This window comes from Squalius cephalus, assembly GCF_949319135.1.
Source record: "Squalius cephalus genome assembly, chromosome: 7".
NCBI classification, from domain to species: domain Eukaryota; kingdom Metazoa; phylum Chordata; class Actinopteri; order Cypriniformes; family Leuciscidae; genus Squalius; species Squalius cephalus.
In genome coordinates, this window is record NC_137128.1 from 39,235,758 (window position 1) to 39,254,031 (window position 18,274).

At 36.4% G+C, this 18,274-nt stretch overlaps 2 protein-coding genes and 1 long non-coding RNA gene across 3 annotated transcripts in view; 2 read left to right on the forward strand and 1 right to left on the reverse strand.

Annotated features, from left to right (window-relative positions):
- aknad1 (AKNA domain containing 1) lies at window positions 1-14,045 on the forward strand. Its single transcript, XM_079875460.1, has 22 exons — window positions 1-257; window positions 479-718; window positions 1,379-1,606; window positions 1,787-2,508; window positions 2,887-2,943; window positions 3,205-3,313; window positions 3,592-3,716; window positions 3,847-3,912; window positions 4,063-4,196; window positions 5,321-5,489; window positions 5,845-5,969; window positions 7,851-7,985; window positions 8,904-8,997; window positions 9,961-10,055; window positions 10,496-10,831; window positions 10,903-11,079; window positions 11,394-11,470; window positions 11,638-11,769; window positions 11,861-11,995; window positions 12,368-12,488; window positions 12,703-12,844; window positions 13,735-14,045. The coding sequence occupies exons 2-22, from the start codon at window positions 481-483 to the stop codon at window positions 13,897-13,899; spliced, it is 3,582 nt and encodes a 1,193-aa protein (XP_079731586.1). The 5' UTR covers window positions 1-257; window positions 479-480; the 3' UTR covers window positions 13,900-14,045.
- Window positions 11,212-18,274, reverse strand: part of LOC307161021 — a 7,399-nt gene continuing 336 nt past the window's right edge. Inside the window, exons 2-5 of the long non-coding RNA XR_013821671.1 lie at window positions 17,551-17,657; window positions 13,732-13,916; window positions 12,322-12,866; window positions 11,212-11,989 (exon numbers count right to left, since the gene is read on the reverse strand). This is a non-coding gene — a long non-coding RNA (uncharacterized lncRNA). The remainder of the gene's footprint in view (window positions 11,990-12,321; window positions 12,867-13,731; window positions 13,917-17,550; window positions 17,658-18,274) is intronic.
- fndc7a (fibronectin type III domain containing 7a) overlaps window positions 17,759-18,274 on the forward strand; it is a 13,742-nt gene continuing 13,226 nt past the window's right edge. Inside the window, exon 1 of the mRNA XM_079875461.1 lies at window positions 17,759-17,872. Coding sequence (XP_079731587.1) covers window positions 17,813-17,872 — 60 coding nt within the window. The 5' untranslated portion in view covers window positions 17,759-17,812. The remainder of the gene's footprint in view (window positions 17,873-18,274) is intronic.

Genomic DNA, 18,274 nt, shown 5'->3' on the forward strand with positions numbered 1-18,274 from the left:
CCATATCAACCACTGTTCATCATCCCACCCCCGTGCGCGTGTAGCACCTGCCCAAAGAATCAGCATCAGATACGGCATTTATTATTTAAAATGCTCAAGATGATCCAGCGCCAAAGGCTTGAGAAACTAGACAGAGCCTTCATTGTAGCTTCCCAATAAGCTGTTATGTCATCCATTTATAAGAGAGCCGAACACAAGCAAGAGGAGTGCGCAAATACTTGTATGACCCTTAGAAACCCATGGAACAAGCATACAAAGTAAGTGCAATGTCATATTATTAGAGGAACCTAGCGGTGTAGTGTTAATTTTCTTCTTGATAGGCCTTTTTATTTAGAAAGCATCATAAATAGTTGCAAATTATTCAGTCATTACCATTTATTATAATATAAATATAATTACAAGATATATCCTATGATTGAAAAACACAAATGCACTTGCATTTGTAACAGTTAACTTTTTGTGTATTCTTGTTGCTAAGAAATGAATAGAGAAGCGCGGAGCAGGTTTGATGGAGCGTCAGCGGGAGACGCAGAGGATATGGACGGAGAAGATGACGCTCACAGCAGACCTTCATCGGTGCTGTGGGAAAGACACATTGAGCAAAGTATATTTGTAGATATCAGTGATGATGACAGCCTGCATTTCAGCGACATGCAGGGCGCCTTCACTGTCCACCTCTCACAGGACACTGGTGCACCTCAGAGCCCGCAACTCACTGGTAAGAAATACTTAGATCTGTATGAAATCCCAACAGTTTATTTTTAACTACAATGGAACTGCCATGGTTTTTTGCACATAGTAGCCTACCATAATACCACCTTTTTGCACATGTACTATGGCAATAACATAGTTTTTTAGTCACTGATAAAAAAGTACCAACCATGGAGTAGTAGGCTATCATGTAAATACCACAGCCATTTCAACTTAAATTACTTTAAGCTGACTTTAAAAAATGAGTTGAATCTTGTACAAATTTAAAGAAATTGTAACTGCTTAATTTATTTTGATGAGTTAAAACAATGTAAGAACATATGTTCTCATAACTTATTAATCATATATTTCTTTTACAAACTTACCCCAAACTTCTGAATGGTATTGTATAAGTATGGTAATCATTCAGAATTTATGATAAGTTATAAAAACTCCCACTGACTTTGACTGAATGCATTTAAAACCTGATTGCCAGCAATGATGTCATAATGACCCAGTGCCAGCTAGATCTCCTTTACAGTTTTGCCAAAAACACTTTACCATAGCCTACTCTTTTGATTGAAAAGTGAAATCCTGTTTTAGTGTCTCCTAATGGCTTTAAATTATAACATTTTACCAAGACATTAAAAATGTTAACAAAACCACTGTCTTTTTATTTTGTGTACAGATAATGCAGAGCTGTCAGAGTCATGTGAGACTGAAGAGGGCTCATCAGAGAGTGTCGAATCAGTCAATAGTGAACGCACAGAGCATTCAAACACCAGAAACAAGAAGGGAAATGTAATCATGGCGCCAATGCAGAAACTCCAAACTGCAGTAAAGCCAATCATTGGAACACATGAGGATGATGCTGTCAACACCAGTGATGAAGAACATGAAGAGCTCCCGTATGATGGTACGCAAACCAACAACAAAACAGAGACGAATTTAAAATCATCTCCATGTGAAATGGTTTCCGTGATGTCCAGTCAGGCTTTCACTACACTTGATAAGTTTAGTAGGCAAATTGGTAATGCAAAAGAAACAGAGGCTTGCCAGTCTAATCTTACTCATGCTCTTCTATCTAATCATAAAGCAATAGAGGACATGGCTCCTCGCTTAGCCACACCTAGTCAACCTGCAAACCACATCACTGACTTCCTGCTCAGACACTTCTCCCAGGAGGAGCTGCTTAACTCAAGCAGGATCATTGAAGCAGAGACCCTACCTGAGATGTCTTTGATGGACAGCATTGATGAAACCGTGCTGAGTAGAGCTTCTCGGGCTCCACAGGTCAGCATAGGAGAGAAAGAGAAGATTCAGGATGTGATGGAGGAACCTGATCTCAGAACTTCTGGAAGTCATGGACTGGTTGAAATAAACATTCCAGATGAGTCAAGCTCATCTAAGAAACCTGGAACGACTTGCATCATTGATGATGATAATGAATGTCCTAAGCAGAACAGCAGTGCCAACTCTCTAGATCTATCTAAAGCAGATGCACAGAATCCTAAGTGCTCCTTCAGCAGGACCAGGTCCTACAGTGAGTTGAAATACGGACAGGGAAAGGTGCATTACCCCCTTCCTGACTTCTCTAAAGTGGCACCTAAAGTCAAAATACCAAAAGGTAATGGAAGCGTTAAACCCGTCAGCCAGTCACCAGCTATGGCCCGAGCCCAGTCGTCCCCAGGCATTCTGGGTAAATCCACCTCCTCTTGTAAAGCTACAGCAGATATCATCAGCAGGGTTTTAGAGGACTCCATGCCACCGGAGAAGCACAATGTGTTTACAGACAAGGAAGTAGCGCATCAGTTACAGGTGACTATATTTACAACATTACACTGCTTAGGATGAATAGATCTTTTACATGATTCGAGTCAGGCATCAAGCTGTTTTGACCTTAATATAAAAAGCGCTGAAGTGTGACAGAAAGGCGATCTTACAAGAACGTGAGAAGTGTATAAAGTAAACTGTGTAAATAGCAGTGTTGGGGGTAATGCATTACAAGTAACTTGAGCTATATCTAATCAGATTACTTTTTTAATGTAACGAGTAAAGTAGTGTTTTTTGTTCATACAATGAAAGTCATTGGAGTCTAATGTTGTTTTGGACCCAATTGACTTTCATTGCATGAACAAAAATTCATCAAAAGGTTAAAACTTTTTTTAAAAAAGTGACCCTTTCATTTGTTTACAGGCTGAATATGACAGATTGCTCGCTAAATACTCAGAAGCTGAAAACCTAATTGGTCAGGTGAGACTCAAGAGGATTTTTTAAAAAGTTGGATCTTCCATTAATGTTGAAACATTTAGATGTTTATATGTATGTCTTTATAATCTCAAACAAAAGGCAGAATACCAGACTAAAGTATAAACATTATTATACACAATATGCCTGTTTAATATCTGCTCTTACAATAGTGTACAGATATGATCCGCATTTCAACATGTCCTCATTTTAATCTGATTTGCAGCCCAATTTGAGCAGGTTATATTGTTGCTTTCTTTTAAGCAGCAGATTCATGCTTCCAGTGAGCCGTCTGTATCCATCGACTGGAACGATGCAACTAGCAACAATGACAACACCAAACTGACAGCAAATATCCCACAAGCACCAGCCGCAGGCAAGAAGCTATTGTATTTCTTTCTCCAGCTGAATACTGTAGTACAGTGTAACCCTGGCAGCAGAGAACCCCTGCCAGGGAAATTTGAGCTAGCATTAAACAGACCTCCTCCTAAGAGAGTGAATCAAGAAACATTGTTAAGAGATCATCAAGTGGTTTATACTTAAGTACAAAATGATCAAAAGTGCTAAAAGATAAAAGATGCATGACTTGTGTTTATATTTTACACTTACATTTGCATTTGTGTCCTCACATCTTGAGTATAATATGTTCAACAGGTCCAAGTGAGAAGCAGTTTAGTCTTCACAACTCTGTACCTGTGCAAACTGAATCACAGAGCCTGACAGATGGAGAAAGACTAACCTCTGAGCTCAGAGACATCATCAGATCATTTACGCAGAAGGTACAGATGAGTTAGCAAGACCTGTCTTCAAAGATTTGCCTTGTGCCTTATATTTTTAGTTCTCTTTAACATGCATTCAGCTTTTGCATTGATGGGTGCATGATGCATCTGTATTTTTCTTCTTTTCCAGGTGGATGAATTCAAAACATGTGTCACCGCCATGTCAATGAATGTGGAGGAGCAACAGATGGTAACTGTACATACTTAATCATGAATTGCACAAAGCCATTTTTATAATACACTGTTTCATCATAAGATAAAAAACAAAATCAAGCAGTTGTAGGTTTATAGCCCCCAAATGGGAAAAAAGTAAACGTTATATTATATCTAGTGGATATTTCCACAGGTGCTGAAGAGCATGATGGAGGCCCAGGATCAGCTGGAGAGGAATTACCTCACAAAGAGGGAGGAGCATCGTGCTCTGGAGATGCAGAACTATAGGGGTCTAGCCAGAAACACAGGAGCGTTTGACCCTGACAGGTAGACATGTCATGTGATTGGACTGTGTTTTACTACTAACACACAGCATGATCTAGAAACCTCAGAAAACTAGAATACTCTTGTTATAATCAAGAAAACTTCAAATTATAAGCAAGTGATGGTAAATTCTATTACATTCAAGTCATGGATATTGTACCGTGGCAGAGAGAGCTCAATTGAAGAAAACACATGCAAATAGAAAAAGACTAATTAATAAAATTAATAAAAAGAAATAAAACATCATCATCAGTTTGACAACACGTGTGATGCAAATACAACACAACCAAATACAGAAATGTGCTGTAAACAATCACAACTACCATATAATGAGATGTTAAAATAAACAAAAAAAACTCACCTTTCAGGTCACTGACAACACCACTGACAAGTAGACATTGAACAATAGAAATGTCCCAGCCAGTTTTGTCCCCTTTGGTCCCCTTGTGGTTGTTGTGAGTATTTGCAGCACATGTGTTGTCAAACTGATGAAGATGTTTTCTTAATTTTTTCAATTTGCAAATGTTTTCTTCAGTTGCAGCGTGTTGAGCTCTCTTGGCCACCAAAATATTTGCAAGTAATGAAAATTCACCCTATTTAGTAAACGTTATTGTGAACGATCTGTGTAAATTTTATATATAAAAAAAAAGTTTAGACCTTGTAATGTTTAATCATATTATCATAATCGCCACAATACGAAAGAAAACATCAGTTGCTACTTCAATTTCATCACGACTTTAAATGTAATGGTTATATCTTTTTGCTTTGGTAAATATAGTTCACAATTGCGCTACATGTCGGAGCACTGCCTAGAAAGCTTTCGACTCCAACATTAAAAAAAAAATTTTAATTAAAAAAAATTCGAAAACTAAAAATTTATACTGTACATAGGCAAAATTTATATTTGTTTATAAAACTAATTTCAGTCATATACTGTCTGCATTTGCCTTTACATTAAAAGGTTTCAAAAACCTTCAGAAACAAACTCGTTCAAGTGTGTCCAATCATTTGACAGGTAGTGTAATTGTATTTAGCGACTGATTCCTGTAAGTCTAAACAAGGAAATGAAACTGTCATGGGTCAAAGGGTCAACCTGCAAGTATTGTGTATTCATGTTTGTGTTTAAGGGAGGTCGAGGGGCAGATTTTCAGGATAGGAATGCACCTGGAGGACATAAAAGAGCTTATAGACAGAAACGTCTGCCATGTTTACTATCCTCCTTCCTCATCCTCCACTCCATCTCCTCCTCCTTGTGAAAATATCCCTCTCTCATCATCCCATCCATCACTGCATGAGGTAATACACACAAGTGATCTGCATTTTAGGTGACATTTGGACAAAAATTCATGGCATTAGACAGTACTTGATTGTCAATGACACTCTCTTACCACATTATTACCCTTCACTTTTCCCTCCTTCATTCACACACAACATGTCAAAATTAGCTTATGCAATTTCTGTTTAAACAACTTCTGTTAAGAGTCAGCAATTATTAATGCTCATGTGGACACGCACAGCGAAACTGATATTGTTGTGTGCCTCATATCCGTTTGCATGTGTTGTTTTGCTATGTAACGTGAGAACTAAATGACTGGGCCGCGGTAGGTTTTGTGGATGCTAGGTCTGAATGAAAAAACATGTCATGTTACAGGAGTCGGTCTTCAGCATCTCCTCGGTCAGACACAACATGGAGGACAATGATGATGAAGAGGACAATGAAGATCACAGAGCTGACGAGCCTTTTCCCGGCTACACAGAAAACAGCTTCCATCTACAGTACTGCCACATTTTCTTCTTCATCTGTTATTGCCTACATAATGCTTCACATAGGCCGTGTTCACACTTAGGCATGTGACGGTATCTCATTTTCATATCACGATAATTGCTGTAGCTTTTATCATGGTATTGAATTAAGTTACACAAAGGCTTGAAGTCTTAATAATGTTTAACAAGGTTTCTTCTCTTCTCAACTCTGAACATTTAAATCCAACAAAAATAAAAATTACACAAAATGATATAGATATCTTTTGTGCCATGTTTTAGTCCAGATTAAAATGTGAAAATAAATAGCATATTAAGTCAAATAAGTATTGTTTAGTGCAGTGATAAACCACAGTGAATACAAAATTTGCAATGGCTGTTTGAAACATAAGTATGGTTTGACTTTCTTTCTTTTCCGAATTATTCAAAGTATTTTGAGGTGTTCATCACTGTAAACCCTAATGCTCAAAATAGTTAATTGGTTTGAGTAGGGTAAACTTAAATTAAACAAATTAGTTTAATCAAATGAACTTTTATGAGTATTTAGAACTTTCTTTTTCTTTTGAGTTCACAAAACTGACACATTTTAAGTAATCGGAATTGTTTAATTGTTTTGAGTTTTATGAACTTGTTTCTTTTAATTTAGACAAACTTACATAAAACTGAAACTGGGCTGGGCTGTTATATTATTATTATTATTATTATTGTGTTATATAACATTTATTTTGTGCAAGATTAATGCAAAATGGGATATTTAGTAGTGTTTAATGTTTTGCTATGATAATTTCACTGTAAAAAGTGTTCGGTTCAATTACTTGTAAACTCGCTGTCTTAAAATTATGAAGTAAACAAACTTAATGCTTAATTGAAAAAAAATAAGTTATGTGAACTTGACAATTCCACATTACTTAATTTTTTCGATTAAGCAGTAAGTTTATTTACTGAAAAATATTAAGACAATGGGATTCCTAAATTTTGGTTTGGAGTTTCTGTTATGTGCCGTTTTTTGGGGGGGTTATCATCATGGTGACAAATGGAGCATGCGCTTAGTTTGAAAACAGATATGTTAAATGTTCTATACTGTTGTACTCATTCAGCAATTAATATGGCCATCAAAGCATTGTGTTACCAATTAGCATGTTAGCATTTGCTGAATTAGTTAAAGCTAGCCAAGTTTACACTACTAAAAATATTTAAATTGAGATTACATGATCATTTTAAGTTAAATTGTTGAATTAGCTTACTCAAATATTTCAAGTTAAGAGTAATTAAAATGTATATGTACAAAATAAAAATCTGCCAGTTCTGCTTACTAAAACCTTCTTAACTTAAACATTTAAACATATTTGCATGTAAAGTGCATAATATACCTTGTATGTTCATTACCGTGATATATTGTGTTATACCGGCACATGTTCAGCTATTTTTTAAAAGGTAAAAAAAGACTAAGAAATGCATATGGAATGTATCTGGGGTGGTAATCAAAAGTTTGCCGGTTCGAACTCCATAATCATTGACATTAACATTGCAATTAACAAAACGCATTAAACAAGTCACAGTCCCAGATTTTTTTAAAGAAGATGTTTCTGTACATTAATTTCACATTATGCCGTTATATGGCAAGGTTGCGCAAACAAATTCAGCTGTAGTGTGAGAAAGATTCTATTTTAATTCTAATGGGTAACGCTAATTAGAAATGTTGTGATCCAGTCCCGTGTTTAGTTCTCTTAAAAGATCACTGATGTAGGTTGTAAGAGGAGGGAGCGTATCGTGATATTTAGCACAGCTCACTCGAGGATGATCGGGTTACAGGTCGAGAGGAGGGACGAGGGAATATCAGTTTCATTATGGAAACACTTAGTTCCCTCTGTCAGTTTTTCTGTATCTTCCTCTGAGGTATTCCACCTTCTCCACTGAAACGCCTGGAACTGCCAATGAGGAAGAGGAGGACAGACTAACAGCAAGAGAGGAAGACAACATCCTGGCACAACTGTCCAACTCAACTTCATTAAAGAAGCTGACATACGATAGGTCAGTATTTACAGACAGATTTGTATTTTTGTGGCTGTGCATGCACTGCAATCTGGTGTATTCTTAACTGGGATGGTATGTTGTAATTTTAGAAGTTAAATTTGTACAGGAATAGATGGTAAATCAAAGGTGCATGATTCAGGGTTATTTTAGTTAACTGAAACTAAAATCATCAAACTTTTTTCGTTACTTGAAATAAAATAAACGCTAATGGAAAAAAATAAACAAAAATTATATATATATATATATATATATATATATATATATATATATATATATATATATATATATATATAAACATATTTTTTTTCAGCTAGTTGCCAGGGGAACATCTCTCATTTTCAGTTAGGTTAACTTGATGTACTAAAATAAATAAAACTGAAATAAATAAAAAACAATATAAACATATATATATATATAAAATAAAAAAATATTCTAAATATTAATAAAAACTATAATAGTAACACAATTCTACTGAAATAACTAATGATTGTAAATAGCTCTCAGATGAATATAATTACTTTATACAACTTTTGATGGAAGTAAAATGTTTGTCTAGTTTTGTCCAGAAAATTAGATATATCCAGTGATTCATGTTGCATGCTTGTGGATATATTATTGCTTTATTGCATTACACTAACATTACTTTATTACATTACACTAGTTCTAAACACGGTACCATATTTATACTATGGTATTTTTGAAGTACTGTATTTGAAGTACTTAAAATCATCATTGTTCCATGGTGCTCTCACAGACTTTTTTGTAAGGCTAATGTGAGTCCTTTGTTGCATTAACACTGGACATTCTTAGTTACAATGGTGCAAACATTATCAGAGTCTTAAAAATCTAAAACTACTGTAAACGTAAAAAGAACCTTGTTTTTTATGGGTGCTGTGATCGTCATTCCTCTCTCAGGTACGAAGAGAAGATCAGACCCAGTGATGCCTCGTTCCCTTCTGTAGGAGCGTCTACTGGACACTCTCCTCAGCCAACCACAGACAAAACACAGGTAACAAACACATACACCGCAAAAGGACAACATGGAGAGAAAGAGATTTTGTCTGTGAGAAAACACAGACTATTTTACATGGACAAGATAGTATTCTGCAAGAATGTCAACGTTGCTAATAGGCCAGTTGAAATTATTGATCTGATTATGGTTAAAACTGCTGTAAAGTACACAAAGATAGTCACAGGTCTTTTTTTTATATGAAATAACGGCTTGTAGGTTTAATGAGACTGCATTTTATTATATAATAATATATTATTAATCATAAATAATTATATTAATATTAACTTTCACAGCATTAAAGTAAATCATATGGGCCTATTTTATTATATGATTCCAAGTAAAATATATATTAAAAAAATTATGTATTAGGATTACACTGTAAGTGACATGAACAAACAGAATTATTTATGACAAATCAGAACAAAATTCAGGATCGTTACAGGCCTAGTTGATGTCAATGTTGATTGTTAAGGGAAAAAATCATCACATTCCCTCATGGATTGATACACTCCTTACCTTTAGGAGTACAACAGCTTGTCAATGGGACAGCACCCCTAAGAGAACAACTTATTGCACCTTATCTACTCCTAAAAATGGCACATTAGTACCTTAAAGTAGATACTAATAAGGTACTAGTAAGGAATGTACTATTATGAACATTTTAGGGTAAGATACAACGTTGTCCGTGCCAGAGTGACAAGCTGTTGTACCCCTAAAGGAACAATTGTATGACTGTGTAAAATTACCAGGGTAAACATTACATTTTGTGAGATAAACAGCATACATGAGATGTCATTTTTTTATGAAAGATTAAAAAAAATCCCCAAATTTCGCTAGATATACTGTGATTTTTTTGTTAGAAGTGTTATTGTTTGAAGGTATTTGTTGAGTCACTTCCAGAATGTTTGGGCTGTTTCTGCAAAGGACAAAATGACAGAGAAAGTGTTTTTGTTCTTTTAGAGATTTTTAAGTCCAGAGACTGACAGTGGCTTTGGCAGTTTTTACCTGAGCCGTCCAAACACAGGACTGTCCCAAACACCTCCTAGTGCTGTGAGGTAAATATCTCTCTCTCTCTCTCTCTCTCTCTCTCTCTCTCTCTCTCACACACATACACACACACACACACACACACACACGCGCGCACACATATTGGGTTTCCATGTTTTATGGGGACTTTATAAACAATGTTTTTTTTTTTTTTACTGTATATTTTATTCCCTAACCCTACCCATCACAGAAAACTTTCTGCATTTTAAAATTTTCAAAAAACATCATAATCTTTATAATGTTTTATAAGCTGTTTTCATCATAGGGACTGAAAAATGTGTATATTTGCAATATTTACAAAACTGAAATGCCAAAATACAAGATTACAAATGCTAAATGTGTTTTTGTTTTCAGATTATAAACTGTATATTTTCAATGAAAAATGCTCTGTAGAAGAACTGACATTTGAAAAAAAAAAAAAAAGTACTTTATCTGATGTGCTCTTTAGTTCTGCGCTTTCAGATGATGTCTTTAGCATGGTGAATATGAGCGGTTCGGACAGTGAAGCCTCCCACTCCAATGTACGAACAACTATATCAATGGCACCAAGACCAGTGCAGCCCACAGTGAATCACCTGGAATTTGAACAGCTGGTTCCACCAGGCATGGAAGCAAAAACCATTACCCAGAATGCAACTATTAGAGTTTCAAAAAAGAATGTTGCATCAGTAGGTGGCGCCACTCCCATGCATAACCAGGTGACTGAAGGAAGAAAAGACATTCAGCTGGGAAAGAGCCATTCTGCAAATGAGATGCACTCAGCATCACACTGTTCATGTCACAAGTAAGTGTTAAAGGAAGTAGTTTATACCTGCAATTTGTGAAACCATCATAATTCAATTGTGCTCTTCACAGTAGTGAGGTTATCCTCGCACTGCAGTATGAGGTGTCTCGCCTCAAGAGGGCGCTAGAGGAGAGCCTTGGTCACCTGCCTCATGTGAGCAAGAGGACCGATTATATGAATGGCAGGTGTCCATTGGAGAAGAAGCACAAGGGACAGACCCGTGGCCAGAACAGAGCCGCCTCCAGCAGGTACTCTGAATTGGGGTTGAAGAATGGCTACCATCCCATTGGTGTACAAGTAAACTAGATTTTTACGCCTAAAATAAAGATTCCAAAAAAAAAAGTAATGCCATACAAGAACCATTTTAGGTTCCCCCAAAAAACAGTTCTTAAAAGATTTTTTTTATTAAGTGTAAAGAACATTTTAATAATTATTTAAGAGCAATGGAAAGATTCCATGGATGTTAAAGGTTCCATAGATGCCAATAAAGAACCTTTATTATTAAGAGTGTAGGTTTGGAAGTTAGCCAAACTAATGTGAATTCTCACTACATCATCATCAGACGTGCAAAGACAGACTCAAACTCTCAGAAGATTGAGGACTGGATCTCCTCTGATATGGAGCTCAGCAAAAGCAAAGGTGACAGCTTCACAACCTGGTTCATGCTTTCTTCTTTAGCAATACATTTGTTCTAAATGTGGTTTAATGCAGTTAAATATTGACGTTTGCTAAAGTTGTGTTTAGTCTATATAGTTTTAGTTAAGTGAAATTGAAGAGAAACTGAAAGGGAATAAGTGTATTGTCAGTTACAGATGGTGAAGATTCAGATCCCTCTATGAGTTTCCAGAGAGCCTTCAGTCCACCGTACGGACAAATACGCACCTCTTTTGGTGCTTCTGCAGAGAAGAGGTCACATGACTCCAAAACCTCATCCAGGGGTATGATAGCTTTTAATAAATAGCATTTTTGCTACAGTCCAGCATGTAGTAAGACAAAAGTACTCAAATGTTCTTCTCGCGATGGTCCCAGCCTCAGCGGAGAGCTTTCCTTTGGACACATCTCAGTTCAGCCAGTCTGGAAGCCATCAGAGAGTAAGCGTTGGGCCAACGATCCACAGCATCAACACTGAGCCAACCATCAAAAGTGCCAGTTACAGACCTGCAAGTGAGGAATCACTTTAATAATCGAATAATGTGTATTACACACACACACACACATATTTTTTTATTCATTTTAAATGACCCTACAAGTTAGGGTAATTAAACCATCAAAAAAATATATTTTTGTAAAATATTATAAATTTGAGAACAGAACATTAAACATTATATATATATATTGCTGTCACATCGAAGAATTGCATCTAACATAAAGGTTTGTGTTTATATAATATATGTGTGTAAATAAACACACACACACACACACACTTTTATGTTAGATGCTATTAATCGTGATTAATCAATTTGTTTATGTCATAGAAAGTGTATGTTTACAGCGGTGGAAAGCCAAGTGAAGAAATAGTGTCCTTTGTTGTTTCAGTGGGAAACTTGAGGAATATCTTCTTAAATAGCACATATCCTGCCCCTTCTATTCCTGCTCATCTATCCCATAAGCCTCTGCTGCAGGTCAACTATGGCTCCTCCTGTAGTCTACCCGCTGGGTAAGCAAATAATCAGTTAAAAGACACACAATCTACTAATGATGTACCCAACAATGTGTCATTGCTCATTATGTCAAACACATCATATTTCCAAAGGACATATGCAGTTTGATCTGTCAAGGATAATAGATTATAAACTATACACATAAACCTAGTGTGATATACTATGTGATATGTATTGAAAATTGATAATAGTAGGTGGCTGTTTTCCCAGGTTCAAAGTGCGAGATCAAGCATCTGAACCAGTGTCCAGTAGGAGGCGCTCTACTCAATCTGACTCAGCACTGCTTCCCAGTAACGTCTTCTTTCAACGGACCTCGCCTCGGACAAGTGGAAGACGACACCACACCAGCAGAGTCAGTTTAGACTGTCCAACAGCTACCATTCACACAACACAATGATAGCACACTATTTAATAATGCTAACATTTTGGATTTAAAGGGGAAAATGTTAAAAACTTTATATTGTTGATTATTTAGAATATAACCCCAACGTATTAACATAACATACCATTCAAAAGTTGAGGTCAGCAAGATTTTTTTTTTGAAAGAAATAATTTTATTCAGCAAGGATGCAATAAACTAATCAAAAGTGACAGTAAAGACTTAAAATGATATAACATTATTGCTGTTGTGTTGAACTATTTATCAAAGAATCACGGTTTCCACAAAAATATTAAGCAGCACAACTTTTTTCTATGGAGGCTTGTTTCCGCCATGGAATAAATCAATAAAAAAGGTCATCGCGACTTTTTATCTCACAATTCTGACCTTTTCTCACAATTATGAGTTTATATCTCACAATTATGACTTTTTTAATCACAATTCTGAGGGGAAAAAGTCCAAATTGTGAGAAAAAAGTTTGCAATTAACTTTATTCCGTGGAAGAAACAAGCTTATATAGTATTCAACATTGATAACAATAAGAAATGCTGCTTGAGCACCAAATCAGCATATTAGATTGATTTCTGAAGGATCATGTGACACTGAAGACTGAAGTAATGGCTGCTAAAAATGCAGCTTTGCCATTACAGGTATAAATTATATTGTTAAATCTATTAACAAGGAAAACTGTTATTGTAATAATATTTCATAATATTACTGTTTTACTGTATCAAAAAAGCAGCCTTGCTGAGCATAAGACTAAGAGACTTCTTTCAAAAACATTACAAAATTGTATTGACCTCAAACTTTTAAAGTGTAGTGTATTATATATTAACATACAATTTGTGTTTAATGCTTACCAGGAGGAATCAATACATAAGACGCTGGACAAGGCCCTGCAGGCAGCTTTTGTAATGAAGCAGACCACGGACAGGATGGCGGACGCTCTCTCTGCTGACCTGGCCAAGGCTCAGCTCCAGAAGAAGTTACAGGGCCTCCGTCCTCTCAGCAGCAGAGCGGGCAGCTAGCTGTGCTGGAACTCACTCTTTCCAGACAACAACGACAACATTAAATTACAGTATGAATCCTTTCATGCATCTGCTTTTACACTTCGTTTAATAGTGTCTGTGGATTTTGCATTACCATCAATAATAAACAAAAAAAAGCTGACCTGAAAGTTTGTATTTTTCTATTTGTAATAGTGATCAATAGGGGGCAGAGTAGAACTTATCAATACAACACAATACTAACAACAATGTAAGTGTGATGCAACTATAATAACACAATACTAGAATGCCTGTCTCCAGTATAACATATCATAAAACACCTAAAGATTTTCTCCCTGACTTCCGTTATCACATACCATCATGTTATTAAGGAGAAGGTTTTGTTGAAACTAGGAATTTTTTGTGTTAAATTCCCATAAACATCCCTAAGTTTCAAAAGACTATCACTTTGTTAGCCATATCACCCATTAGCTATCACTAGACTGAAAAATGACACCGGACAAGTTTCTGCCAATATCTTATGCGTGTGGTAAGCCTCTGGCCGTTGCTGTTGTTTGTGTAAAGCAGCTTGCGCTGTGTATAAAAACACACATACATGTCTGGAAATTAGAAAAAAAAAACTGGACTAATCTTTGCCTGAGGATACAGTAGAAATGCGTTACATTAATCTGTCTGTGTAACCTGATTTAATATGTTTCTGCAGGGTTACTCTCACTATGACAGAGCAACTGAGAAATCTATGACACAGAGGTGTAAACTAAACTTGTCATCAGTCCCAGCAGTATAAGAAAGCTGAATGAAACCTTTGAATGGTCTAAATAGCATTCTCTAGCCCTTAAATATACAGTATGAAGAAGTACAACAGTGCCATTTGTGTCCTTTTTAAGATTGAACTGTATGAAAAAAATAATAATAAAATGCTACCTACATATTACCAACAAATAAAATGCTGCCTATCTATCCATCCATCCATCCATCCATTCATCCAGAGAGACATATTACACATAATCAGTTCTCGTTATCAATGTGTTGGAGACAGGCGAAATGGGCAGGAATAAAGATCTGAGTGACTTTGACAAGGGTCAGATTGTTATTGCAAGACAACTGGGTCTGAGTATCTCTGAAACCGCAAGGTTTGTGGGATTCTCCGGTCAGCAGTGGTAGGAATTTACCAACTGTGGTCCGAGGAAGGACAAACCACAAAATGGTGACAGGGTGTTGGGCTCCCTTGGCTCATTGATGCACGAGGGCAACGAAGGCTATCCCGTCTGGTCCGACCCAACAGAAGGCCTACTGTGGCACAAGTCACACAAAAGGATGGTTATGGGAGGAATGTGTCACAACACACAGTGCATCGCACTCTGTTGCGTAGTCGCAGACCAATCAGAGTGCCTATGATGACCCCTGTCCAATGGCGAAAGCTCTTACAATGGGCACACGAGCATCAGAACTGGACCTTGCTCTGGTGAGTCCTGTTGCAGACCAGGTACAGCCCTTCATGACAATAGTGTTCCCTTAATACACCCTGCCACACATTGTTTAGGAATGGTTTGAGGAACATGATAAAGAGTTCCAAGGTGTTGCTCTGGTCTCCAAATTCCCCAGATCTCAATCCAATTGAGGATCTGTGGGATTGTACTAGGCCAACAAGTTCAATCCACGTCAGCTCCACCTCACAACCTACAGGACTTGAAGGATCTGCTGCTAAAGTCTTGGTGCCAGATACCACTGGACTTGTAGAGGCCATGCCTCTGTGAGTCGGTGCTGGTTTGGTAGCACACGGAGGACCAACAGGATATTAGGCATGTGGTCATGATGCTTTGGCAGATGTTTCACTTGATGTAGCATGCAGGTTCTAAGCATGCTTCTATTACATTATGCTTCTCTACAATGGAGAAACATCACAGGTGTGATTCTTGTCTTGTATAATGCCACTTTCAACATCTCACTGGGAGCTCCACTGTAAACAATTTCAGTGTAAAATACACTAACTTTAGAGACACTTTATGTCAGAAATCAGATGTCCTTCTCCCATGACTCCCATGAATATGCTACAACTCTGATGCTCAATTCTCTATTGAAAACCTAACAATGCTGAGGCAAACGCAACCTATCAGTGACCCAGATAAGTGTGATTTACAGGCTGGGATATTGAGTTGTCTGCCATCAGCCCAAACTGAATGAAATAGATACACTATTCTTTCTTCCTTTCTTTATTGACCATTTGGCCATTTTTTACATATTGAATTTTTTTTAAAAAATGTTAATGTTTTTTGGTATGCTGTTTTTAAAACATTTAATTTGACTTCTAAACTAAAATACACCATGACACACTTTTGTTTGCTCTGAAAGTTAAATTCTGGTCACAAACACACGCACACACACACTCAGTGGCTTTCAGCATCATTACTTTTTGTGGAAACTTCTTTTTTGTGTGGATTCTTTATTTTTCAGGATTCTTTGATGAATGAAAGGTTCAAAAGAACGGTGTATATTTGAAATAGAAATCTATTGTAACATTATAAATGTGTTTACTGTCAATTTTAATCAATTCAATGCATTTAAATTTAATGCTGTATAAAAATATTAATTTCTTTCAAATGTAAAAAAAAAAAAAAATAATAATAACCCAAACTTGTGTAGTTTAGTATCGTCTGACATGTTTCTTTCAAATGAGAGATTTGAATAAATTCCCTAAGAACTGGCTATAGTAACAGCAAAGCTTCATTTTTGGAAATTTTTCATGATATATCAGTCATGTTGAAGGCTGTATACATAACATAACATAACATAACATACCCCAAAGCCGGAGCAACCTAAGCCAACAGTAATTTGTTTCGCTATACAAAATGAATTGACAGTTTGGTTTCTGCTTTGGTTTTGAAATTCCCACATATCCACAAGAAAGGAAAATTAAGCTCCCTGTAAGATATATACTATAGCATGTCATGTTACACTGACACAAACCACAGATTTATGGCTTTTATATTTCCTCTGGTCATTCAGCTACATGAAACTTGTGAAACTGATATTACACATAAACACGTTGTGTTTTCATGTTTTATGGGGACTTTCCATAGACATAATTCTTTTTAGACTGTACAAACTGTATATTCTATCCCCTTACAATAACCCTACCCCTAAACCTACCCGTCACAGGAAACTTTCTGCATTTTTACGTTTTCAAAAAACCTCACTTAGTATGATTTATAAGCTGTTTTCCTCATGGGGACCAAAAAATATCACAAGGACAAGGATTTCGGATATTACCATCTTTGTGGGGACATTTTGTCTCCATAATGTAGGGTTTACCAGGACACGGACACACACACATACACACACACGCACACAAACAAACACAAACGCACACAAACACACACACACACACACACACACACACACGCAAAGTACTAAAAGTCTGAGACAAAGTACTAAAACAAAACATAACCTGAGCTATGAAAGGGCAACCGCTCAGAGTTGTCATATAAGTAGGCCTATGTAATATGATAAATGCCTCTTTTCAGACTAAGTATTATCTTATACGAGTTCATATTTAAAATAGAACATTTAATGTCTTGTGTATTTGATAACAATAGAACAATCAATGCTGAACAGCCCATTGACCAGGCAGAGTGAATCTTTGTGTCTATCCTCAAGTGTATTGATGCGTACCTGTGCTGTGTGTGTTGTCCTCCAGCGCTGATAGGTCCTCTCTCTCTCTCCCTGACAGAGGGAGGGGGCAAACGTGAACACTCACTACTCCCAGAACAATAAAATACCTGTTGGACGGTAATAGAAAAAAAAAAACAGAAAAAAAAAACAAAAAAAACCCCCAGAACTTAAGCCATGCACAGCCATTACCCTGCAGAAATAGAGTCAATCCAGGAGAAGAGACTGTGCCCTAAAGGCAGCTGAGCAGAACTGAATTTGAGGCATGGAGTCGAAATATTTACATCTTTCTAACATAATCTTATTGATTATCATCGTGCCACAGGTAAGAATAAAAATTCTACTTTCTTTATACATAGGCTACAATAAGTTATGGTTTAACTGTGCCTATGCTTGGTTGAAGCAACATAGCACATTAAAAGCACATTGGGATTCTTAATAAATAATTATATATTTTAAAGACAGGTTATTTGTATTGCATAGAACAATAGTCCTCTTTATTATATTTCTGGCATGTTTTGTAGTTGTACACACTTTCATGCTGGATAGGAAAAAAAAAAAAAAAGTTTTTGGATCTAAAACCTGTGCTGAGTGATGCTCAAATAAGCTTCCTTGGCCACTAATGGCACATAATACCACATGACAGAGTAATAGTTGCCACTGAAATAAGCAAGGAAGAATGGATGCTTTCTAACATGATTTAAAAAATGATTTGTTGTATTTCTGC

Excerpts from the sequence above, each read along its gene's own strand:
- aknad1 (XM_079875460.1), top strand. The coding sequence starts at position 481 with ATGAATAGAGAAGCGCGGAGCAGGTTTGATGGAGCGTCAGCGGGAGAC. Across the intron at positions 2,509-2,886 it reads AAGTAGCGCATCAGTTACAG|GCTGAATATGACAGATTGCT; the intron begins GTGACTATATTT and ends ATTTGTTTACAG. Across the intron at positions 11,471-11,637 it reads GGAGCTCAGCAAAAGCAAAG|TTACAGATGGTGAAGATTCA; the intron begins GTGACAGCTTCA and ends GTGTATTGTCAG.